Source organism: Salmo salar, chromosome ssa05, assembly GCF_905237065.1.
Source record: "Salmo salar chromosome ssa05, Ssal_v3.1, whole genome shotgun sequence".
NCBI classification, from domain to species: domain Eukaryota; kingdom Metazoa; phylum Chordata; class Actinopteri; order Salmoniformes; family Salmonidae; genus Salmo; species Salmo salar.
The window spans coordinates 10,236,192-10,261,929 of NC_059446.1; the positions used below are offsets into that span (position 1 = coordinate 10,236,192).

The 25,738-nt window shown below is 41.4% G+C and overlaps 1 protein-coding gene across 2 annotated transcripts in view; it reads right to left on the reverse strand.

The window, feature by feature from the left end:
- Positions 1 to 25,213, reverse strand: part of LOC106604224 (glucocorticoid receptor-like) — a 69,303-nt gene extending 44,090 nt beyond the window's left edge. For both annotated transcript variants that reach the window (XM_014198678.2, XM_014198677.2), the window contains exons 1-3: positions 24,911 to 25,213; positions 23,569 to 23,853; positions 18,693 to 19,657 (exon numbers count right to left, since the gene is read on the reverse strand). In XM_014198678.2, the coding sequence (XP_014054153.1) occupies positions 18,693 to 19,525 (833 nt within the window). In that variant the 5' untranslated portion in view covers positions 19,526 to 19,657; positions 23,569 to 23,853; positions 24,911 to 25,213. The remainder of the gene's footprint in view (positions 1 to 18,692; positions 19,658 to 23,568; positions 23,854 to 24,910) is intronic.
- Positions 25,214 to 25,738: the final 525 nt, after the last annotated feature.

Here is a 25,738-nt window from a genome sequence, read left to right on the forward strand (position 1 = left end):
ACTACAGACCCTGGTTCAGCGGTCTAAGGCTCTGCATCTCAGTGTTAGAGGCGTCACTACAGACCCTGGTTCAGCGGTCTAAGGCTCTGCATCTCAGTGTTAGAGGTGTCACTACAGACACCCTGGTTCAGCGGTCTAAGGCAGTGCATCTCAGTGTTAGAGGTGTCACTACAGACACCCTGGTTCAGCGGTCTAAGGCTCTGCATCTCAGTGTTAGAGGTGTCACTACAGACACCCTGGTTCAGCGGTCTAAGGCTCTGCATCTCAGTGTTAGAGGTGTCACTACAGACACCCTGGTTCAGCGGTCTAAGGCTCTGCATCTCAGTGTTAGAGGCGTCAGTACAGACATCCTGGTTCAGCGGTCTAAGGCTCTCCATCTCAGTGTTAGAGGTGTCACTACAGACATCCTGGTTCAGCGGTCTAAGGCTCTGCATCTCAGTGTTAGAGGCGTCACTTGAGACTATTTTTCAACGCCGATACCGATACCGATATATATATATATATATATATAATAATGACAATTACAAGAATACTGAATGAACAATGAACACTTATTTTAACTTAATATAACACATAAATAAAATCTATTTAGTCTCAAATAAATAATGAAACATGTTCAATTTGGTTTAAATATTTCAAAAACAAAGTGTTGAAGAAGAAAGTAAAAGTGCAATTTGTCCCATGTAAAAAAGCTAACGTTTAAGTTCCTTGCTCAGAACATATGAAAGCTGGTGGTTCCTTTTAACATGAGTCTTCAATATTCCCAGGTAAGAAGTTTTAGGTTGTAGTTATTATAGGACTATTTCTCTCTATACCATTTGTATTTCATATACCTTTGACTATTGGATGTTCTAATAGGTACTTTAGTATTGCCAACCTAATCTCGGGAGTTGAAGGCTTGAATTCATAAACAGCGCTGTGCTTGAAGCATTGCAAAGAGCTGCTGGAAACGCAGTAAAGCGCTGATTGAATGAATGCTTACGAGCCTGCTGCTGCCTACCACCGCTCTGTCAGACTGCTCTATCAAATCATAGACTTAATTATAATAAAATAACACAGAAATACGAGCCTTAGATCATTAATATTGTCAAATCCGGAAACTATCATTTCGAAAATAAAACGTTTATTCTTTCAGTGAAATGCGGAACCGTTCCGTATTTTATCTAACGGGTGGCATCCCTAAGTCTAAATATTGCTGTTACATTGTACAACCTTCAATGTTATGTCATAATTACGTAAAATTCTGGCAAATTAGTTCGCAACGAGCCAGGCGGCCCAAACCTTTGCATACATCTGCACTATCTGCTATAGATTCTAAGAAATCATTAGGCGCTGACAATCTGGATCCATATTTACCTAAGTGTGCGGCACCTATTATTGCTGGTGTAGTGACGCATATCTTTAATCAAACATTTGTCGTAGGAAAGATTCCTAAATCCTGGAAAACAGCTTTTGTTTTACCACTCCTCAAGGGAGGTGATGGTAGTGAATTGGATAATTATCAGCCCATCTCTAAGCTCTCCTGTTTGGCATACATTCTAGAGTCATTGGTGAATAGGCAACTACAATCTTTTTACTGTTAACGATACTCTTTCTAGTAATCAATCTGGCTTCAGACCTAAACACAGTACTATTACGGCCACTGTACGTGTTGTAAATGATATTACTAATGCCCTAGATAATAGAAAGTACTGATTTCCACAGAGTTGGGTATGGCTGCCTTTTCCTGTTACGCTCCTTGCCTATGGAATAGCCTGCAGACTAAACTTCAACTTCAGACTCTTGTCCCCCTTGCCCATTTTAAATATTTATTGGAGGATTTTTATTTTTGTATTGCTTGTAACTGTTTCGGGTAATGCAAGCTTTTGTACTGTTAGGGGAATAACCTATGTGTAAATGTAATCTGTTGCTGTATTTTTGTGTGTTATCTGTGATGGTTTTGTTTGTCTTGTGTAGTTTCTTAATCATTGTACCTAAACTGTATGTGTACGCAGGGCCCAGCTGTAAAAGAGACCTTGGTCTCAGTCTGTGTTCCTTGTTGTAATAAAGGTAGAATTTTTTTATTAATAAATATATATATATACCCTGACTCTGCGTGCAATGAACGCAAGAGAAGTGACACAATTTCCCTAGTTTATTATTGCCTGCTAACCTGGATTTCTTTTAGCTAAATATGCAGGTTTAAAAATATATACTTCTGTGTATTGATTTTAAGAAAGGCATTGATGTTTATGGTTAGGTATTGGATCAGCAGACATCCATCCTCTGACTGATGTACGTTTGCCTTGAGTGTAGTTGTTCTCCGGTAGCAAGTTAAAAAGCAGCATTGGGCTAACTTGAAGCAAAGCATTAGGAAATGTCGCTGGCTACATTCTTTCTATGATGGACATGCATCGTCTGGAAAAAATACAAAAATAATTCATTGTAAGCTAATTGACTTATGCTTGTCTGTTAGCCAAATAGCCTTGCACTTCTGCTGCCATCTGATGAAACACGAAGCTATTTTCTGCCAAATGTGTTGCATTCATTTATGTTGCGTGAAGAAAAACTATAGTTCCACGTGAATGATCACTCTATTGAATAAAAAAAACTGTTGGCTTTCAATATAAAACACAGGTGAAATGGCGTAAAAAAAAGGCAGATTCTTTATTTAAGTCTGCATTTTGAAAATGCTAATTGCTGAAAGCTAATGTGACCCATTGCCGCTGATGTAAAAAGAGCTTTTAGAAGGGTCCAAAGTAGTGCACTATAAAGGGAACCATTTCAGACGGCTGAGTCATACGTTATAAAGGTGAGGCACCAAGTCATTTCACTGGCAGGTAAAGAATGAAAAACAGAGCTGAGAGACAAGCGTGTCTAAGCGTGTGTAAGTATTAGTGCCAGCTTGTAATGGCTATCGACAGACACCTAGGAACAACATCAAACCCTGAGGCCAAAATTACATAAAGGGTGCGTTCCAGACCGTCTTTACTACAGGTGTGCAGATCACCAGCCTCATGACAGACAGAGGAACAGACCAAACCCTGAGGCCAAAATTACATAAAGGGTGCGTTCCAGACCGTCTTTACTACAGCTGACCTCACAACACCTGACGAAGTGAATACATCTCTGGAGGAAGTGGACCCACATGAATATGATGTTATCAATCTGCTGCAGCTGCAATTAAGTTAACCTGGAATGCACCCACAGAGGGCGAGAAAGGCCCAGTCCATCAGTGTCTGCTGTGCCTGTGGTTCAGCAGTGTTGCGTGAGAAGACAGGAGAGAGAGAGACAGAGACAGAGAAAGCCAGAGAGAAACTGAGCTGCACTTCCTAACCTCCTGCCCAATGTATGACCATATTAGAGACACATATTTCCCTCAGATTACACAGATCCAAAGAATTTGAAAACAAACACGATTTTGACAAACTCCCATATCTACTGGGTGAAATACCACAGTGTTCCATCACAGCAGCAAGATTTGTGACCTGTTGCCACAAGAAAAGGTCAGCCAGTGAAGAACAAACACCATTGTAAACACAACCCATATTTGTGCTTATTTATTTTCCCTTTTGTACTTTAACCATTTGCACATCGTTACAACACTGTCTCACGAGCGCGAGATGGAAAGCGAGAGCGCGAGACGGAGAGCGAGAGCGAGCGTGAGACAGAGAGCGAGAGCAAGAGCGCGAGACGGAGAGCGCGAGCAAGAGCGCGAGACGGAGAGCGCGAGCGCGAGACGGAAATCGAGAGCGCGAGACGGAAATCGAGAGCGCGAGACGGAAATCGAGAGCGCGAGACGGAAATCGAGAGCGCGAGACGGAAATCGAGAGCGCGAGACGGAAATCGAGAGCGCGAGACGGAAATCGAGAGCGCGAGACGGAAATCGAGAGCGCGAGACGGAAATCGAGAGCGCGAGAGAGAGCGAGAGAGAGCGAGACGGAAATTGAGAGCGCGAGACAGAGAGCGCGAGACAGAGAGCGCGAGACAGAGCGCGAGCGCGAGACAGAGCGCGAGCGCGAGACAGAGCGCGAGCGCGAGACAGAGCGCAGAGCGCGAGACAGAGCGAGAGCGCGAGAGAGAGCGCGAGACAGAGAGCGAGAGCGCGAGACAGAGAGCGAGAGCGTGAGAGCGAGCCAGAGACAGCGAGACATGACCTGGGGCCAAGCTTGGAGGGAGAGGGCATCAGCTCAGCTAACGGCAAGCCGCTAAATATCACACAGGTTAGACACACGTCACCGCAGGCAGACAGGCACAAAAATTAAACCATACTCACTCCCACTCATCAGATACACAGACGGTCACACACAAACACACACGCGTGATTGGACCTGGATGTAAGTGGAAGACGAGACCTCTTGTTCTCATCCATCTGTTCCTAGTTAGAGCTGCTGTCACTAGGCTTGGGCAGTATACTACCGGGGTATTTGGAAACAGCCACGGGATGGTTTTTCAATACCGTCAAAACTATTTCTTTGAAGATTTTCAATAAATGCTAATATTTCTAGCTACTTTTTAAGTAAATACCTGCTGTTAACTTGTGCAATACGTTAGGAGATAGTAATCGTGTTCATTTCACCTGTCACATTATTTTACATGAAGTTTACTGTAGTTCCCTAGAATAGTTGAGCCAGTTGTCGTGACTTGACTTTAACATTAATCTGAAGACTAATTTAACTAATTAACTAAGTATATTCAAATTGTTACACAATTAAATTACATAATGTAACAATTAACTAATTAGGATCTGGGGCGCCACGAGAGCTGATATTTAAAAAGAGTTACCATCTCCCAAATGAACCTTTTAGAGGTTTGTTTTTACCTATCACATCTACAGTAGAAGTTGGAAGTTTACATACTCAATTAGTATTTGGTAGCATTGCCTTTAAATTGTTTAACTTGGGTCAAACGTTTCAGGAAGACTTCCATAATAAGTTGGGTGAATTTTGGCCCATTCCTCCTGACAGAGCTGGTGTAACTGAGTCAGGTTTGTAGGCCTCCTTGCTCGCAAACACTTTCAGTTCTGCCCACAAATTTTCTATAGGATTGAGGTCAGGGCTTTGTGATGGCCACTCCAATACCTTGACTTTGTTGTCCTTAAGCCATTATGCCACAACTTTGGAAGTATGCTTGGGGTCATTGTCCATTTGGAAGACCCATTTGCGACCAAGCTTTAACTTTCTGACTGATGTCTTGTCTGCCTCATGATGGCATCTATTTTGTGAAGTGCACCCGTCCGTCCTGCAACAAAGCACCCCCACTGTTTCCTCCAGCACCTTCACAAGGTCCTTTGCTGTTGTTCTGGGATTGATTTGCACTTTTCGCACCAAAGTACGTTCATCTCTAGGAGACAGCACGTGTCTCCTTCCTGAGCGGTATGACGGCTACGTGGTCCCATGGTGTTTATACTTGCGTACTATTCTTTGTACAGATTAATATGGTACCTTCAGGCGTCTGAAAATTGCTCCCAAGGATGAACCAGATTTGTGCAGGTCTACAATTATTTTTCTGAGGTTTTGGCTGATTTCTTTTGATTTTCCCATGATGTCAAGCAAAGAGGCATTGAGTTTGAAGGTAGACCTTGAAATACATCTACGTCTCCAATTGACTCAAATGATGTAAATTAGCTTATCAGAAGCTTCTAAAACCTTGACATCATTTTCTGGAATTTTCCAAGCTGTTTAACCTGTTATGGCTAGGGGGCAGTATTTTCACGGACGGATAAAAAACGTACCCGATTTAATCTGATTAGTACTCCTGCCCAGAAACTAGAATATGCATATAATTATTAGCTTTGGATAGAAAACACTCCAAAGTTTCTAAAACTGTTTGAATGGTGTCTGTGAGTATAACAGAACTCATTTGGCAGGCCAAACCCTGAGAAGATTCTGTACAGGAAGTACCCTGTCTGACCATTTCTTGGCCTTGTTGATTATCTCTATCTATTACAGGGGATCTCTGCTCTTACGTGACACTTTCTACGGCTCACATGGACTCTCAGAAGGCGGCAAAATGCTGAATCGTGGCTTTGCAGGCTCTGGCTGAAACAAAGTAGCGCGTTTGGGTAGTGGCTGGTTACAGTACTGTGAGACTCAGGCTCGTGCCCGCGTCGACCGAAAGCTTTGTTTTCTTTCCTCTGTTTAGCTAAACGGAGATTCCCGGTCGGAATATTATCGCTTTTTTACGAGAAAAATGGCATAAAAAAAATATATTTTAAGAATTAATAGATACATGAACTTCTATGTACGGTATGTCGATTTAGAAATAGCTTTTCGGTCACGATTGCGCCATGCTCGCAGTAGCACCATCTCGGATAGCATTTACCGACAAAGCCGTTTGGATATTACTCGGATTATTACAAAAGTGTCATTACCTTTGTTGTCTTCGTCAGAATGCACTCCCAGGACTGCTACTTCAATAACAAATGTTGGTTTTGTCCAAAATAATCCATCGTTATATCAATTGGTCGTGTGCTCCAAATCTACCGAATGGTACTCAGAGAATAATCGCGAAATGGACGAAAAGATTTCTAAAATTCCATTATCAGTGCACTGTCAACATCTGTTTAAAATCCATTTTTATGCCATTTTTCTCGTAAAAAAGCGATAATATTCCGACCGGGAATCTCCGTTTAGCTAAACAGAGGAAAGAAAACAAAGCTTTCGGTCGACGCGGGCACGAGCCTGAGTCTCACAGTACTGTAACCAGCCACTACCCAAACGCGCTACTTTGTTTCAGCCAGAGCCTGCAAAGCCACGATTCAGCATTTTGCCGCCTTCTGAGAGTCCATGTGAGCCGTAGGAAGTGTCACGTAAGAGCAGAGATCCCCTGTAATTGATAGAGATAATCAACAAGGCCAAGAAATGGTCAGACAGGGTACTTCCTGTACAGAATCTTCTCAGGTTTTGGCCTGCCAAATGAGTTCTGTTATACTCACAGACACCATTCAAACAGTTTTAGAAACTTGAGTGTTTTCTATCCAAAGCTACTAATTATATGCATATTCTAGTTTCTGGGCAGGAGTACTAATCAGATTAAATCAGGTACGTTTTTTATCCGTCCGTGAAAATACTGCCCCTTGGCCTTCTTTGTCATCTCTATCCAAAACAGAGGATCTCTGCTGTAACGTGACACTTTCCAAGGCTCCCATAGGCTCTCCGAAGGCGCCAGAACGTTGAATGAGGACTCTGCAGTTACTGGCTGAAAAACAGTAGCGAATTTGGTAAGTGGTCGATCTGAGAACAATGAGACGGGTCTGCGCGTGCACGTGAAGAGTCCATTTTACTTTCAGTCTTTGAACGAAAACAACGACTCCCGGTCGGAATATTATCGCTATTTTACGAGAAAAATCGCATAAAAATTGATTTTAAACAGCGTTTGACATGCTTCGAAGTACGGTAATGGAATATTTTGAAATTTTTTGTCACGATACGTGTCCGCACGTTACCCTTCGGATAGTGTCTTGAACGCACGAACAAAACGCCGCTATTTGGATATAACTATGGATTATTTGGAACCAAACCAACATTTGTTGTTGAAGTAGAAGTCCTGGGAGTGCATTCTGACGAAGAACAGCAAAGGTAATCCAATTTTTCTTATAGTAAATCTGAGTTTGGTGAGTACCAAACTTGGTGGGTGTCAAATTAGCTAGCCCGTGATGGCGAGCTATCTACTCAGAATATTGCAAAATGTGCTTTCACCGAAAAGCTATTTTAAAATCGGACACCGCGATTGCATAAAGGAGTTCTGTATAATTCTTAAAATAATTATGTTTTTTGTGAACTTTTATCGTGAGTAATTTAGTAAATTCACCGGAAGTGTTCGGTGGGAATGCTTGTTCTGAACGTCACATGCTAATGTAAAAATCTGGTTTTTGATATAAATATGTACTTGATTGAACAAAACATGCATGTATTGTATAACATAATGTCCTAGGAGTGTCATCTGATGAAGATCAAAGGTTAGTGCTGCATTTAGCTGTGGTTTTGGTTTTTGTGACATTATATGCTAGCTTGAAAAATGGGTGTCTGATTATTTCTGGCTGGGTACTCTGCTGACATAATCTAATGTTTTGCTTTCGTTGTAAAGCCTTTTTGAAAATCGGACATTGTGGTTAGATAAAGGAGAGTCTTGTCTTTAAAATGGTGTAAAATAGTCATATGTTTGAAAAATGGAAGTTTTCGGATTTTCGAGGAGTTTGTATTTCGCGCCACGCCCTATCATTGGATATTGGAGTGGTGTTCCGCTAGCGGAACGTCTAGATGTAAGAACAAGAAATGTGTGGAGTGGTTGAAAAACGAGTTTAATTGACTCCAACATAAGTGTATGTTAACTTTGACTTCAACTGTATAAACAGTCAACTCATTAATCATAACCTCATATCACCATTCTGAATAGTCTTAACCTCCTTTCATCGGCAAAAAACCCAAGCCTTACTTATGATTCAGTACTACACAAATTGGTTTAATACATTGTTTTACTAGCTAATTAAGTGGGAACACACAATGACAACATGGATGCTTGTTAAAGAAGCGATGGAGAAGGATAGAGACACTTAACATTGCCACATTCAGAAACTACTCTCACCTACAGTAACCATATACCTTTACACACGAACCGCCGCCTGCTTGGAGTAAGAAATCATGAATGTATTTACGTGAAATGCCTGGGTTCGCCAGGGATCTCTCGGTGAACGGCCAGCTTTGGAAAGGCTGATTGGGCATTTTCGTGGCACGCTTGTAAGGCTCTGATTGTCCGAAATGGTTCCAACTATTCTACTGTTGTCTTTCATAGTGGTCCGGTGACTTGCCTGAACAGAACTACAAAAAGTTGACTTTCCTTCCATTCGCTCTCGAAGAGGCTTCTTTGAAGATAAGCTAGCCAGCTTTATCGATGGTTCCCCAATGGGGTGATGAGAGTATCGTAATATGATGATTTGAGCAGAGTAACAGGATGGTCCTACTTAAAATTTGCTTTCTAAGATACTTTACCGGGAGGTGAGTTTATCGTCTCCACCTCGTGTTGAGATTCAAAGTTCAAACCATTTTAAAACGTGTTGCTGCCACTTCACGCTTTTCCTGGTTCAATGTGTTTTTTCCTTAATCCATAATTTATATAATTTGTACGAAAAGGAGTGGTTCCGGCAGGCTGGCACATTCCCTGACCTCACTCCGGGGCAGTGATCACTCAGTGTGCAAAGTTATGGAAAACAATTGTCTCTTATAGCTTCTCAAATCACATCCCTCTCTTTACAAAAACACATTCAGCATTTTTCATATTACAAGCACAACCCATAGTATGGAAACTCCAGCTATGTAATGTGTGTACTTTCCAAGTTACAGTATTTCCTTTAAAAAAAAATGTATGACATCACAAAATGACAGTTCTATAGACCACGTTCTAAGTTCAAATTATCTTTCCAGCATTCGCTTTTGAACGTGTTAGAGTTTCTGCGGAAAAAAGGTCTGTTGAGACAAAGCACATTCCTTTAGTGAATTTGAGCACAGGCCTGGATCTTCTCCCTTGATTTACAACAGGATGTGAGTGTCAATCACCACTAGTTCTTTCCTTCCCCCTCTACAGGTGAGTAGGGGTCTGATTGAAGTTATTCATTGCAAACCTGATCTGACCTATTTGGATTCTCGTGGACAGTCGTGTTTGTTTGGAAATAGCAAAATGCGAAGAAGTGGAAGCTGTTGAGTCCAGCTGTGTATTATTGACAGGGGCTGTGTTTTATATTGAAAGTCACGTGTTTTTTTGCTTCAATAGAGTGGTCAGGGGCGGGCAACTATAGTTTTCCTTCACAGAAAACACGGCTCACATCAACACCATCATCCCAGACACCCTGGACCCACTCCAATTCTCATACCACCCCAACAAACCCACAGATGACAGAATCTCTATTGCACTCCACAATACTCTCGCTCTCTACTGTCCTCTCCCACCTGGACAAGAAGAAACACCTATGTGAGAATGATGTTCATTGACTACACAGGACCCTTGGACTGAACACCTCCCTCTGCAACTGGATCCTGGACTTCCAGACGGGCCGCCCCCAAGTGGTGAGGGTAGGCAACAACACGCCCGCCGACCCTCAACACGGGGTCACCTCAGAGATGCGTGCTTAGTCCCCTCCTGTACTCCCTGTTCACTCATGACTGCACGGCCAGGCACGACTCCAACACCATCATTAAGTTTGCTAAAGACACGACAGTTTCAAAGATTTTACTGAGTTACAGTTCATATAAGGAAATTAGTCAATTTAAATAAATGAAATGGGCTCTAATTTATGGATTTCACATGACTGTGAATACAGATACGCATCTGTTGGTCAGAGATACGTTTTTTTTTTTTTTTATCTGAAAACCAGTCAGTATCTGGTGTGACCACCATTTGCCTCATGCAGTGTGACACCTCTCCTTCGCATAGAGTTTGTTCCGGTTGTTGATTGTTGACTGTAAAATGTTATCCAACTCCTCTTCAATGGCTGTGCGAAATTGCTGGATATTGACGGGAACTGGAACACGCTGTTGTACACGTCCATCCAGAGCATCCCAAACATGCTCAATGGGTGACATGTCTGGTGAGTATGCAGGCCATGGAAGAATTGGGACATTTTCAGCTTCCGGGAATTGTGTACAGATCCTTGCGACATTGTCCTTATCATGCTGAAATATGAAGTGATCTCGTCACGGTATATCTGTGCATTCAAATTGCAATTGATCAAATGCAATTGTGTTCGTTGTCCGTAGCTTATGCCTGCCCATACAATAACCCCACCGCCACCATGGGAAACTGTTCACAACGTTGACATCAGCAAACCACTCGCCCACACAACGTCATACACACGGTCTACGGTTGAGAGGCAGGTTGGACGTACTGCCAAATTCTCTAAAACCACTTATGGTAGAAATTAACATCAGTCGGCATGCCAATTGCACACTCCCTCAAAACTTGAGAGACATCTGTGCATTGTGTTGTGTGACAAAACTGCACATTTTAGAGTGACCTTTTATTGTCCCCCAGCACAAGGTGCACCTGTGTAATGATCAATGCCCCTCAATTTTTGGGGGTTCATTGACTCAGCGCAAACTTGAACATTGTGAAATTTCTGTGCAACTTCCAGTATGCATTTACTGTGAACACTGAGGCTGTGCCCGCTTTAAGTTAGACTGAACAGTGGTCAAGTAGGCTACTGTGGCTATTTGATCATAATGTAGTTCTACCAGAGTGGCCTTCCATCAAAAACAATGGAGAAAATGCATCCCAGAACATTTGAACATGGAAATAGTTGTTCTATCATTCAACCTACAGTAGCAGCCAATGGGTGGTGTTCAATGTTGGCCTACATTCCATGAGACTTGGGGAAAATAACATGCAGGGCTTGACATTAACCTGTTTATCCACTTATCCTTCAGACACGGAGGTGACTGAAAATGTTGTGCTTGATAAAAAAATAAAATAAAAAAAAAACACTTCACAAAATAAAATGCATCATTATTCCCATTCCATTATTACAGAGAATCAGACAAATTATGCTACCCTCTGCCTATTGGCTACTTAACTTATTCAAGCCTGTCTCAAAATACAACACCGCCCCTTTAAGACAAAAAAAAAAAACCTCTTTACCTGACTCGCTTTTCAAAGATGTCTAGAAATGTACACATTTTGTGCCTTGTAGGACGCAATCACTCCCCCATTGCTGACTACAAATGATCTATAACTGGGCTAATAACTCACTAACTAGCAAAAGATATGAACAAATGTGCACACGTGGCTACATGCAGCTCTCACTTTGATCTCAAAACAAGCACATCTACTCATGATCACTCATATTGTAAACCCAGTCCAGTTCAAAGTGAATGGCACAGATCCTTATATGGCAATGGTCTATTTACATATAGGCCTACTGTAGCTCTGATTGGTTATGGCGCACCAGTCTGTATAAAGTACAGGCCTGAGTCGTGCCTGCCAATGCAATAGAATCCTACTCCGCGTTCTCCATACAACAAAATCTTTTGCATAGTTTTACATACTAAGTCTTGTTTGTTTTGTTTCGATATGTTGCATTGAAAGTAGCTAAAATTGCGTTCATTTGATCACAATTTCCACAGTAAAGGGAAATGTTGATAGTGTTAACTAAGGGGGAGACCATAGAAAGTTGAGTGAAGTTGTGTATGTAACATTTCTGGGATCTTTTATTTCAGCTCAGGAAACATGGGACCAACACTTTACATGTTGCTTTGATATTTTTGTTCAGTGCAGTATAGCTGTAGACCCAACTAGTCTATACTAGTATAGCTGTAAACCTAACTAGTCTATACTAGCATAGCTGTAGACCTAACTAGTCTATACAAGTATAGCTGTATATACTAACTAGTCTATACTAGTATAGCTGTAGACCTAACTGTATACAATAACTAGTCTATACTAGTATAGCTGTAGACCTAACTGTATACAATAACTAGTCTATACTAGTATAGCTGTAGACCTAACTGTATACAATAACTAGTCTACACGAGTATAGCTGTAGACCTAACTGCATACAGTAACTAGTCTATACTAGTGTAACTGTAGACCTAACTGTATACAATAACTAGTCTATACTAGTATAGCTGTAGACCTAACTGTATACAATAACTAGTCTACACGAGTATAGCTGTATATACAAACTAGTCTACACTAGTATAGCTGTAGACCTAACTGCATACAGTAACTAGTCTATACTAGTGTAACTGTAGACCTAACTGTATACAATAACTAGTCTATACTAGTGTAGCTGTACAGTTGAAGTCAGAAGATTACATACACTTAGGTTGGAGTCATTAAAACTCATTTGTCAACCACTCCAAAAATATCTTGTTAACAAACAATAGTTTTGGCAAGTCGGTTAGGACATCTACTTTGCGCATGACACAAGTCATTTTTCCAACAATTGTTTACAGACAGATTATTTCACTGTATCACAATTCCAGTGGGTCAGAAGTTTACATGCACTAAGTTGACTGTGCCTTTAAACAGCTTGGAAAATTCCAGAAAATTGTGTCATGGCTTTAGAAGCTTCTGATAGGCTAATTGACATAATTTGAGTCAATTGGAGGTGTACCTGTGGATGTATTTCAAGGCCTACCTTCAAACTCAGTGCCTCTTTGCTTGACATCATGGGAAAATCTAAAGAAATCAGCCAAGACCTCGGGAAAAAAAAATTGTAGTCTGGTTCATCCTTCGGAGCAATTTCCAAACGCCTGAAGGTACCACGTTCATCTGTACAAACAATAGTCCGCAAGTGTAAACACCATGGGACCACGCAGCCGTCATACCGCTCAGGAAGGAGACGCATTCTGTCTCATAGAGATGAACGTACTAGAGGTCGACCGATTAATCGGAATGGCCGATTAATTAGGGCAGATTGATAACATCATATTCATGTGGGTCCACTTCCTCCAGAGATGTATTCACTTCGTCAGGTGTTGTGAGGTCAGCTGTAGTAAAGACGGTCTGGAACGCACCCTTTATGTAATTTTGGCCTCAGGGTTTGGTCTGTTCCTCTGTCTGTCATGAGGCTGGTGATCTGCACACCTGTAGTAAAGACGGTCTGGAACGCACCCTTTATGTAATTTTGGCCTCAGGGTTTGATGTTGTTCCTAGGTGTCTGTCGATAGCCATTACAAGCTGGCACTAATACTTACACACGCTTAGACACGCTTGTCTCTCAGCTCTGTTTTTCATTCTTTACCTGCCAGTGAAATGACTTGGTGCCTCACCTTTATAACGTATGACTCAGCCGTCTGAAATGGTTCCCTTTATAGTGCACTACTTTGGACCCTTCTAAAAGCTCTTTTTACATCAGCGGCAATGGGTCACATTAGCTTTCAGCAATTAGCATTTTCAAAATGCAGACTTAAATAAAGAATCTGCCTTTTTTTTACGCCATTTCACCTGTGTTTTATATTGAAAGCCAACAGTTTTTTTTATTCAATAGAGTGATCATTCACGTGGAACTATAGTTTTTCTTCACGCAACATAAATGAATGCAACACATTTGGCAGAAAATAGCTTCGTGTTTCATCAGATGGCAGCAGAAGTGCAAGGCTATTTGGCTAACAGACAAGCATAAGTCAATTAGCTTACAATGAATTATTTTTGTATTTTTTCCAGACGATGCATGTCCATCATAGAAAGAATGTAGCCAGCGACATTTCCTAATGCTTTGCTTCAAGTTAGCCCAATGCTGCTTTTTAACTTGCTACCGGAGAACAACTACACTCAAGGCAAACGTACATCAGTCAGAGGATGGATGTCTGCTGATCCAATGCCTGCTTAGTGAATGTGGGAGTTTGATTGGTCAAGACGAGGGAAAATATATCTCATCTGAGTGGGGAAGAACAAAGCTTGTCCTTTTACAGTCGTGATTTAGAGCGAACCGCGACTGACGCCGAGCAGAAATTACAATAAGAATAATTATTTATTTATCCTTTATTTAACTAGGTAAGCCAGTTAAGAACACATTTTTATTTACAATGACACCCTACCCCGGCCAAATCATAACCCGGACGATACTGGCCCAATTGTGCGCCGCCCTATGGGACTCCCGATCACGGCCGTTTTTGTGATACAGCCTGGAATCGACTAGGGTCTCTACTAGAGGTCGACAGATTAATTAGGGCCGATTTCAAGTATTCATAACAATCGGTAATCGGCATTTTTGGACACCGATCATGGCCGATTACATTGTACTCCACGAGGAGACTGCGTGGCAGGCTGACTACCTGTTATGCGAGTGCAGCATGGAGCCAATGTAAGGTGCTAGCTAGCATTAAACGTATCTAATAAAAAACAATAAATCAATCATAATCACTAGTTAACTACACATGGTTGATGATATTACTAGTTTATCTATCTTGTCCTGCGTCCTATATAATCGTATATATTTTTAAACCTGCATATTTAGTTAAAATAAATTCATGTTAGCAGGCAATATTAACTAGGGAAATTGTGTCACTTCTCTAGCGTTCTGTGCAACAGAGTCAGGGTATATGCAGCAGTTTGGGCCGCCTGGCTCTTTGCGAACTGTGTGAAGACTATATCTTCCTAACAAAGACAGCCAACTTTGCCAAACGGGGGATGATTTAACAAAAGCGCATTTGCTAAAAAAGCATAATCGTTGCACGAATGTACCTAACCATAAACATCAATGCCTTTCTTACAATCAATACACAGAAGTATATATTTTTAAACCTGCATATTTAGCTAAAAGAAATCCAGGTTAGCAGGCAATAATAAACTAGAGAAATTGTGTCACTTCTCTTGCGTTCATTGCACGCAGAGTCAGGGTATATGCAACAGTTTGGGCCGCCTGGCTCGTTGCGAACTAATTTGCCAGAATTTTACGTAATTATGACATAACATTGAAGGTTGTGCAATGTAACAGGAATATTTAGACTTATGGATGCCACCCCTTAGATAAAATACGGAACGGTTCCGTATTTCACTGAAAGAATAAACGTTTTATTTTCGAAATGATAGTTTCCGGATTTGACCATATTATTAATGACCAAAGGCTCGTATTTCTGTGTGTTATGTTATAATTAAGTCTATGATTTGATATTTGATAGAGCAGTCTGACTGAGCGGTTGTAGGCAGCAGCAGGCTAGTAAGCATTCATTCAAACAGCACTTTACTGCACTTGCCAGCAGCTCTTCGCAACGCTTCAAGCATTGCGCTGTTTATGACTCATCAACTCCTTGATGACCTATCAACTCCTGAGATTAGGCTGGTGTAACCGATGTGAAATGGCTAGCTAGTTAGCGGGGTGAGCGCTAATAGCGTTTCAAACGTCACTTGCTCTGAGACTTGGAGTAGTTGTTCCCCTTGCTCTAAAAGGGTAACGCTGCTTCGAGGGTGGCTGATGTGTTCCTGGTTTGAGCCCAGGTAGGAGCGAGGAGAGGGACGGAAGCTATACTGTTACACTGGCAATACTAAAGTGCCTATAAGAACATCCAATAGTCAATGGTATATGAAATACAGATCGTATAGAGAGAAATAGTCCTATAATCACCGCAACCTAAAACTTCTTACCTGGGAATATTGAAGACTCATGTTAAAAGGAACCACCAGCTTTCATATGTTCTCATGTTCTGAGCAAGGAACTTAACGTTAGCTTTTTTACATGGCACATATTGGACTTTTACTTTCTTCTACAACACTTTGTTTTTGAAATATTTAAACCAAATTGAAAAATTGTTTCATTATTTATTTGAGACTAGATAGATGTTATTGATATTATATTAAGTTAAAATAAAAGTGTTCCTTCAGTATTAATTTAATTGTCATTATTACAAATAAATAATACACATTTAAAAAAACAGTAAAACGAGTCCTATATCGACATAACCCGAAAAGCCACTGCTCCAAAACCGCCATAAAAAAAGCCAGACTACGGTTTGTAACTGCACATGGGGACAAAGATCGTACTTTTTGGAGAAATGTCCAAAATGTCTGAAGAAACAAAAATAGAACTGTTTGGCCAGAATGACCATTGTTATGTTTGGAGGAAAAAGGGAGACGCTTGCAAGCCGAAGAACACCATCCCAACCGTGAAGCACGGGGGTGGCAGCATCATGTTGTGGGGGTGCTTTGCTGCAGGAGGGACTGGTGCACTTCACAAAATAGATGGCATTATGAGGTAGGAAAATTACATGGATATATTGAAGCAACATCTCAAGACATCAGTCAGGAAGTTAAAGCTTGGTCGCAAATGAGTCTTCCAAATGGACAATGACTCCAAGCATACTTGCAAAGTTGTGGCAAAATGGCTTAGACAACAAAGTCAAGGTATTGGAGTGGCCATCACAAAGCCCTGACCTCAATCCTATAGAACATTTGTGGGCAGAACTGAAAAACCGTGTGTGAGCAAGGAGGCCTACAAACCTGACTCAGATACACCAGCTCTGTCAGGAGGAATGGACCAAAATTCACCCAACTTATTGGAGAAGCTTGTGGTAGGCTACCTGAAACGTTTGACCCAAGTTAAGCAATTTTAAGGCAATGCTTCCAAATACTAATTGAGTGTATGTAAACTTCTGACCCACTGGGAATGCGATGGGAAGAAATAAAAGCTGAAATAAATCACTCTACTGATATTCTGACATTTCACATTCTTAAAATAAAGTGGTGATCCAAACTGACCTAAGAAAGGGAGTTTTTACTAGGATTAAATGTCAGGAAATGTGAAAAACAGAGTTTAAATGTATTTGGCTAAGGTGTATGTAAACTTCCAACTTCAACTGTATATACACTAACTAGTCAATACTAGTATAGCTGTATATACTAACTAGTCTACACTAGTATAGCTGTATATACTAACTAGTCTACACTAGAATAGCTGTATATACTAACTAGTCTACACTAGTATAGCTGTATATACTAACTAGTCTACACTAGTATAGCTGTATATACTAACTAGTCTACACTAGTATAGCTGTATATACTAACTAGTCTATAAGACTCCAGAACAGGTAATCAAATGGCTACCCGGACTATTTGCACTGTGTCCCGCCACCCGCCAACCCCTCTTTTACGCTGCTGCTACTCTCTGTTTATCATATATGCATAGTCACTTTAACCATATCTACATGTACATACTACCTCAATCAACCTGACTAACCGGTGTCTGAATGTAGCCTCACTAGTGTATACAGCCTGTCTTTTTACTGTTGTTTTATTTCTTTACCTACGTATTGTTCACCTAATACCTTTTTTGCACTATTGGTTAGAGACTGTAAGTAAGCATTTCACTGTAAGGTCTACACCTGTTGTATTCGGCGCACGTGACAAATAAACTTTGATTTGATATACTAGCATAGCTCTATATAATAACTAGTCTATACTAGCATAGCTCTATATAATAACTAGTCTATACTAGCATAGCTCTATATAATAACTAGTCTATACTAGTATTAGTGTAGCTGTAATTAAAAAAAACATAGGAGGCAGACAAAGCACTGTGTTGTAGAACAGGTCCGTAGATGTTGATGTGACAGTGACATGTCTCTGTGAGGTTAAAGTGGAATACCCCTAGTTTATATAGACACAGATTGTTGCCTCTATTCCCCAGAGCTCTGAAGGGCAGTGGTCTATCGTACTGTAACTATAGTGTGTCCCAAATGGCTCTCTATTGTCTATATAGTGCGTTACTTTACTTTTGAGCAAAAGCTAAAAACTCTGGAATAGGGTGCCATTTGGGACCGCACAGCCTGTGAGGTGTGGTAATTGTTTAGCAAACATTTCTAAAGCCTGAAGTAAGACACCATTATGGTATCAGAGAACACATGACCGACTTTCTACTAGCCACCGCTTTAGAGGAAATAGTTACTGAAAGGGGCTGTGATATTTCCTTCCCCTGCACAGTTGACAAAGTGATTTAAGGCATGTCGAGAAAGAAAAAAAAGAATGATAATTATAAAGTTTTTAAACACTAGTATAATCTCTAACCCTTTTCAATTCAGTTTCAAGCCTACCAACTGACTGGACCGAGTTGCCTTTACATGTTTACAAACCAAGAGCCCTGCTGTAAGTCCTATTCCACAGTTCTCTACATAGCAATGTGACACCAGTCTCACCCTCGCACTGCAGCAGACTGGCCAGACCACCACCACCAGACCAACCACAGGACTGTTTTCTATTAGCAACATTCTTTCAGTTCTTCTCCTTACCTGGCAAAGCTGCTGGAGAAAGAGGTAGGGCTGGAGAGACCTTGCATTCCAGAAGCTCCGTCCCCATAGCTAATGTTGTTCCAGGCCTCTCCTACCGTCACCAGCGGAGGATACAGGCTGAACACTGAGGGCTTCTGATCCTTCTGCTGAGAAGCTCCACTGGTAGTGGAAGCCAAGGGGGTGTTGATGCTACTGTTGCCTCCAAAGTGGTAGCTCTGTCCTCCAGAGGTGCTCACCCCACCGATGGAGATGGGGCTGGGGCTGGCGCTGGACAGCTCGGAGGGGGAGGAGGAAGTGGAGCCGCCGGTACTACCACTCATCTGGCAGGAGTAGCTAGGCATGGCCGACGTCTTCTCCTGTTTGATCACCCCTGGAGTACACAGCTGGATGAAGCCAGCTTCCTTCACCATGGGAAAAGTGGCGGTGGTCGTCGTAGAGGTGCTGGAGTTGGATTCATCCTGACATGCTAGTAGACTGCTACCATTCAATGTGGTGGTGTTGGAACCGCTAAAACTACCACTATTGGTCATAGTAGCAGCTGGCTTGGAGGTGGAGTTGGAGACCCCACGATCCTGGCTTTCATCCCCCAGGAGAGAGTCTTCAGCTAGGGAGGAGAGGAAGGCGTCTTCCCCTACGTAAAAGTCTGAGGGGGAGCCTGTCAACTCAAAGTCCTGGAGGAGATCCAGAGTGTTGTCGCTGAACAGTTTCTGGTCTTTTCCAATGTACCCTTCCTGATCCATATCCATAGGGTCCTGGTCCCGGGAGAAGGCTGTCTCCGTCCTCATGGACATGGGGAACAGGTTGGGGTCTGAGTCCCCGATCAGGGAGTCCATGCTGGGTGTGGAGAGGTGGAAGTCAGCAATGCTGTTTTCCAGGCAGGAGTAGGTCTCCCCAAGGGTGAAGATTCAGATTCCAAGGGACGTGGTAGTCTGCTGGGCCTGGGCTCTCTGGTCCTTTGTACTAACCTAAGATTAGATGAGAAGAAATACTTTTTTAATATCAGATGGGAAATGGGTGTCAAATCATTGTAGAGGAAAAAATAAATAAAAAAATCTGTGAAATCAGGAAGTAACCTGACATCTCAATAATTATTATTATTATTATTATTATTATTATTATTATTATTAATAATAGTTCTCCATGAGAAAAAAAATCCTGCATTACTGAACTGGAATGGTCCCTTTCCCAAATTGTATTTGTCTCATGCTTTGTACACAACAGTGAAATGCTGTTTTCTACGAAGTGAAATGCTTACTTACGGGTCCTTTTCCAACAACGCAGAGTTAAACAGAAGATTAAAAAAAATAAGATATTGAAATGGTGACACGAGGAATAAACACACAGTGAATAACGAATAAAAATATTGAGTACAAAATAGCATAGCTATATACAGGAAGGAGAAAATAACGTGGCTATATACAGGAAGTGGTAAATAACGTGGCTATATACAGGAAGTGGTAAATAACATGGCTATATACAGGAAGTGGTAAATAACATGGCTATATACAGGAAGTAGTAAATAACATGGCTATATACAGGAAGTAGTAAATAACATGGCTATATACAGGAAGTGGTAAATAACATGGCTATATACAGAGAGTAGAAAATAACGTGGCTATATACAGAGAGTAGTAAATAACATGGCTATATACAGAGAGTAGTAAATAACATGGTATATACAGGGAGTATAAAATAACATGGCTATATACAGAGAGTATAAAATAACATGGCTATATACAGAGAGTAGTAAATAACATGGCTATATACAGGAAGTGGTAAAGAACATGGCTATATACAGGAAGTGGTAAAGAACATGGCTATATACAGGAAGTGGTAAATAACATGGCTATATACAGGAAGTGGTAAATAACGTGGCTATATACAGGAAGTGGTAAATAACGTGGCTATATACAGAGAGTAGTAAATAACATGGCTATATACAGAGAGTAGTAAATAACATGGTATATACAGGGAGTGGTAAATAACATGGCTATATACAGAGAGTGGTAAATAACATGGCTATATACAGGGAGTGGTAAAGAACATGGCTATATACAGAGAGTAGTAAAGAACATGGCTATATACAGAGAGTAGTAAATAACATGGCTATATACAGAGAGTAGTAAATAACATGGCTATATACAGAGAGTAGTAAATAACATGGCTATATACAGAGAGTAGTAAATAACATGGCTATATACAGAGAGTAGTAAATAACATGGCTATATACAGAGAGTAGTAAATAACATGGCTATATACAGAGAGTAGTAAATAACATGGTATATACAGGGAGTATAAAATAACATGGCTATATACAGAGAGTAGTAAATAACATGGCTATATACAGAGAGTAGTAAATAACATGGTATATACAGGGAGTATAAAATAACATGGCTATATACAGAGAGTAGTAAATAACATGGCTATATACAGGAAGTGGTAAATAACATGGCTATACACAGGAAGTGGTAAAGAACATGGCTATACACAGAGAGTGGTAAATAACATGGCTATATACAGGAAGTGGTAAATAACATGGCTATATACAGGAAGTGGTAAATAACGTGGCTATATACAGAGAGTAGTAAATAACATGGCTATATACAGAGAGTAGTAAATAACATGGTATATACAGGGAGTATAAAATAACATGGCTATATACAGAGAGTAGTAAATAACATGGCTATATACAGGAAGTGGTAAATAACATGGCTATATACAGGAAGTGGTAAAGAACATGGCTATATACAGAGAGTAGTAAATAACATGGCTATATACAGGAAGTGGTAAATAACATGGCTATATACAGAGAGTGGTAAATAACATGGCTATATACAGAGAGTGGTAAATAACATGGCTATATACAGAGAGTAGTAAATAACATGGCTATATACAGAGAGTAGTAAATAACATGGCTATATACAGAGAGTAGTAAATAACATGGCTATATACAGAGAGTAGTAAATAACATGGCTATATACAGAGAGTAGTAAATAACATGGCTATATACAGAGAGTAGTAAATAACATGGCTATATACAGAGAGTAGTAAATAACATGGTATATACAGGGAGTAGAAAATAACGTGGCTATATACAGAGAGTAGTAAATAACATGGCTATATACAGAGAGTAGTAAATAACATGGTATATACAGGGAGTATAAAATAACATGGCTATATACAGAGAGTAGTAAATAACATGGCTATATACAGAGGGTGGTAAATAACATGGCTATATACAGAGGGTGGTAAATAACATGGCTATATACAGAGGGTGGTAAATAACATGGCTATATACAGAGGGTGGTAAAGAACATGGCTATATACAGGAAGTGGTAAAGAACATGGCTATATACAGGAAGTGGTAAATAACATGGCTATATACAGGAAGTGGTAAAGAACATGGCTATATACAGAGAGTAGAAAACAACATGGCTATATACAGGAAGTGGTAAATAACATGGCTATACACAGGGAGTGGAAAATAACATGGCTATATACAGAGTGTAGTAAATAACATGGCTATACACAGGAAGTAGAAAATAACGTGGCTATATACAGGAAGTAGTAAATAACATGGCTATTCATGGCTAACATTTTTCGTGGTCTATTTACCACCGCTGGCACTAAGACCGCATTCAACAAGCTGTAGAAGGCCATGAGAAAACAAGAAAATGCTCATCCAAAAGTGGCGCTCCTTGTGGCCGGGGACTTTAATGCAGGCAAACTTAAATCCTTTTTTACCTCATTTCTACCAGCATGTCACATGTGCAACCAGAGGAAAATCTACTCCAGATCCCCTTTGCTCCACACAGAGACACATACAAAGCTCTCCCTCACCCTCCATTTGGCAAATCTGACCATAATTCTATCCTCCTGATTCCTGCTTAAAAGCAAAAAACTAAAGCAGGAAGTACCAGTGACTCCATCAATACGGAAGTGGTAAGATGACTTGAATGCTAAGCTACAGGACTGTTTTGCTAGCACAGAATGGAATATGTTCCGGGATTCATCCAATGGCATTGAGGAGTATACCACCTCAGTCACTGGCTTCATCAACAAGTGCACCGACGACGTCGTCCCCACAGTGACCGTACGTACGTATCCCAACCAGAAGCCATGGATTACAGGCAACATCCCCACCGAGCTTAAGGCTAGAGATGCCGCTTTCAAGGAGCGGGATAACTAATCCGGACGCTTATAAGAAATCCCACTATGCCCTCAGACAAACCATCAAACAGGCAAAACTTCAATACAGGACTAAGATTAAATCCTACTACAATGGCTCTGACGCTCGTCGGATGTGGCAGGGCTTGAAAACTATTACGGACTACAAAGGGAAACCCAGACGCGAGCTGCCCAGTGACGTGAGCCTACCAGACGAGCTAAATGCCTTTTATGCTCACTTCAAGGCAAGCAACACTTGAGAGCACTAGCTCTTATTTGATTTGAGTCCAGTGTGTGTGTGTGTGTGTGTGTGTGGGGGGGGGGGTCGAGTCCAGAGTGTGTGTGTGGGGAGGTCGAGTCCAGAGTGTGTGTGTGGGGTCGAGTCCAGAGAGTGTGTGTGTGTGTGGGGGGGGTTGAGTCCAGAGTGTGTGTGTGTGGGGGGGTAGATTGGTGGGGGTCGAGTCCAGAGTGTGTGGGTAGAGTCCAGAGTGTGTGGGTAGAGTCCAGAGTGTGTGGGTAGAGTCCAGAGTGTGTGGGTGGGGGGTTGAGTCCAGAGTGTGTGTGTGTGGGGGGTCGAGTCAGATTTGGTGGGGTAGAGTCCAGAGTGTGTGTGTGTGGGGGGGGGGTCGAGTCCAGAGTGTGTGGGTAGAGTCCAGAGTGTGTGGGTAGTCAGTGCAAAAGAGTTAGTGCAACAATGAAGTAGCAGTACCTTTGTGGTGGGAGGCTCTGGGTATTCCAGGTAGAGGCCCACGGAGCGGTGGCGGAGGCTGAGGTCTGTTACTGAGTTCGCTGGGCACGTCACCTGGTTGCATCAGTTGGCTGGATGGAAGGAACAAGGCGCGATGGTGGTTGCCAAGGCAACGGACATGGCACTGCCGGGAGCGCAGGTGAGAAGGGTTCCCTCTGAGGGGTTTTCAATCAGACGACGCCTAACTCTGCTGTTGTTTTTGTTACTCCTGCTCTTCTTCACTCTTCCTTGACCCATCTTACGATCCTGGGTAGAGAGAGGGAAAGGGAGTGGATAATGTCATAAGCATGGATTCTGGGGTGTATTCATTATGTCTCGAAATGGAAACCGTTTACCATTTAAGTACCTAACGGAAGCAAACAGAACGAAGCGGGGAGGGACCTACTTGAATTTGTCCAAAATAGTTAATTGCGAAATGTTTTCCGTTTGGATTAAACCCGTTTCTGTTGCAAAACATTTTGCAACAGAATCGGCATAATGAATATACCCCTGGTGAGGCACTAGATTGGTGTCTGCCACATGTAGGCTAATATAAACCTGCATGGACATGTACCAAATAGCCTGCCTGTGTGTATAGACACAAACATACTACACACGTGGCAAGTTATACGTAGTAGCTGTATCTAAAACATTTTGTCCGACTATTATGTTCTCAATGAATGAATGAATAATAGATATCTACTTTTAAAATGGGGCTCCCGAGTGGCGCAGTGGTCTAAGGCATTGTATCTCAGTGCAATCCCTGGTTCAAATCAGTTGGGTGGTGCACAATTGGCCCAGCGTCGTCTGGGTTTGGCCCTGGGTAGGCGGTCATTGTAAATAAGAATCTGTTCTTAACTGACTTTCCTAGTTAAATAAAGGTTAAATTAATAAATAAATACTGAATTCTCCAAAGTTGCTGCTGGGGCGCGCGTTTTTATTAGATGAGTTAGTTATCTACCTAGCTAAAGTTAAGTGTCTAACTATTCCCTTGCTTGACTTCATTATTTGAAAGTAACAAAAACGTTATCATTTAATGGCATATTTATTGAAATAAGTGTTAATGCAACCTAACTAATTAACCCGCGTTATCTTCTATTTTGCAACCGCAATCTAACTAGCCAGCCAAGTAACTTCGCTCACGTTAAGTTAGTTTGCAAACGTTAGCGCTTGTAAATGCGACCCCCCCAAAATGTCGTTGAGTGACATGTTGAGCTAGCTAGTAGCTAACAATTCATCTCTAGTTATTCATTACAAATGAATGTATGACACATTGTATTACTTTCAAATTAAATACACCACTAAATCTAAAGCGTTTGCCTACCCCTCAGGTGTTTGGTAGCTGGATGTGACTCCATACATCGTCTGACATTGTTGTTCTTGTTTTGGTATTATTTTGCTCGCAAATGGGCTAGAAACATGAAAACATCTGATTGCGTTCTCCTTGCGAATCGTAGCAGGACACGAATAAGCAAGTCATCAAATCGGATCATCCAAGCCACTCCAATGTGTTGGGTATAAAATTGCATCCGAAAATCACGGAATTAGCTGTGTCGTTCACAGCCAAAAGGAAAGTAAGCGCTAACCTCTAGGAAAAACACACAAAATGGAGATCTCACTGTTTACAACACGCAGTGCAACCTGTTGGCGAAGATGAGGTACTGCAACTTGTGTATCACTTACAGTAGCTTTGCATAGCCATAGGTCATCATTGGTCAACAGTAGCTTTCTTCTTCTATGGTATATTGGCGATCACACTGTTGAATGTGTATCCCACCACCTACTGTGCGGGATGGAAACATGATTATCAAAAACTACAACAACAAAAAAATACATAAACGAAACAACTTTTCTGTAAAAAAAAAAAAAAAAGACAGATCTGATCCCTAGAACAGGTTCAAGGGGAGCCTGGGAGGGCGGGTCTTCTGTGGCGCCAGTACCCCTTGCAAGTATTCAGATGTAAAGTCATTGGCTTTATTTCAAACTCAAAGTAGGCCGCCCTCGGCCCTAAACCCTCAGCCTTATGCCCTTGGGGGATCCCCACGGCCATATTTGTAGTCGGTCCAAATTATTAGCCAACTAAGGGAAGTTTGCAACGTAAGCCCCTCAGCCCTCGTTTTTAATGGAGTTTGCGAATGTACAATTAACTATA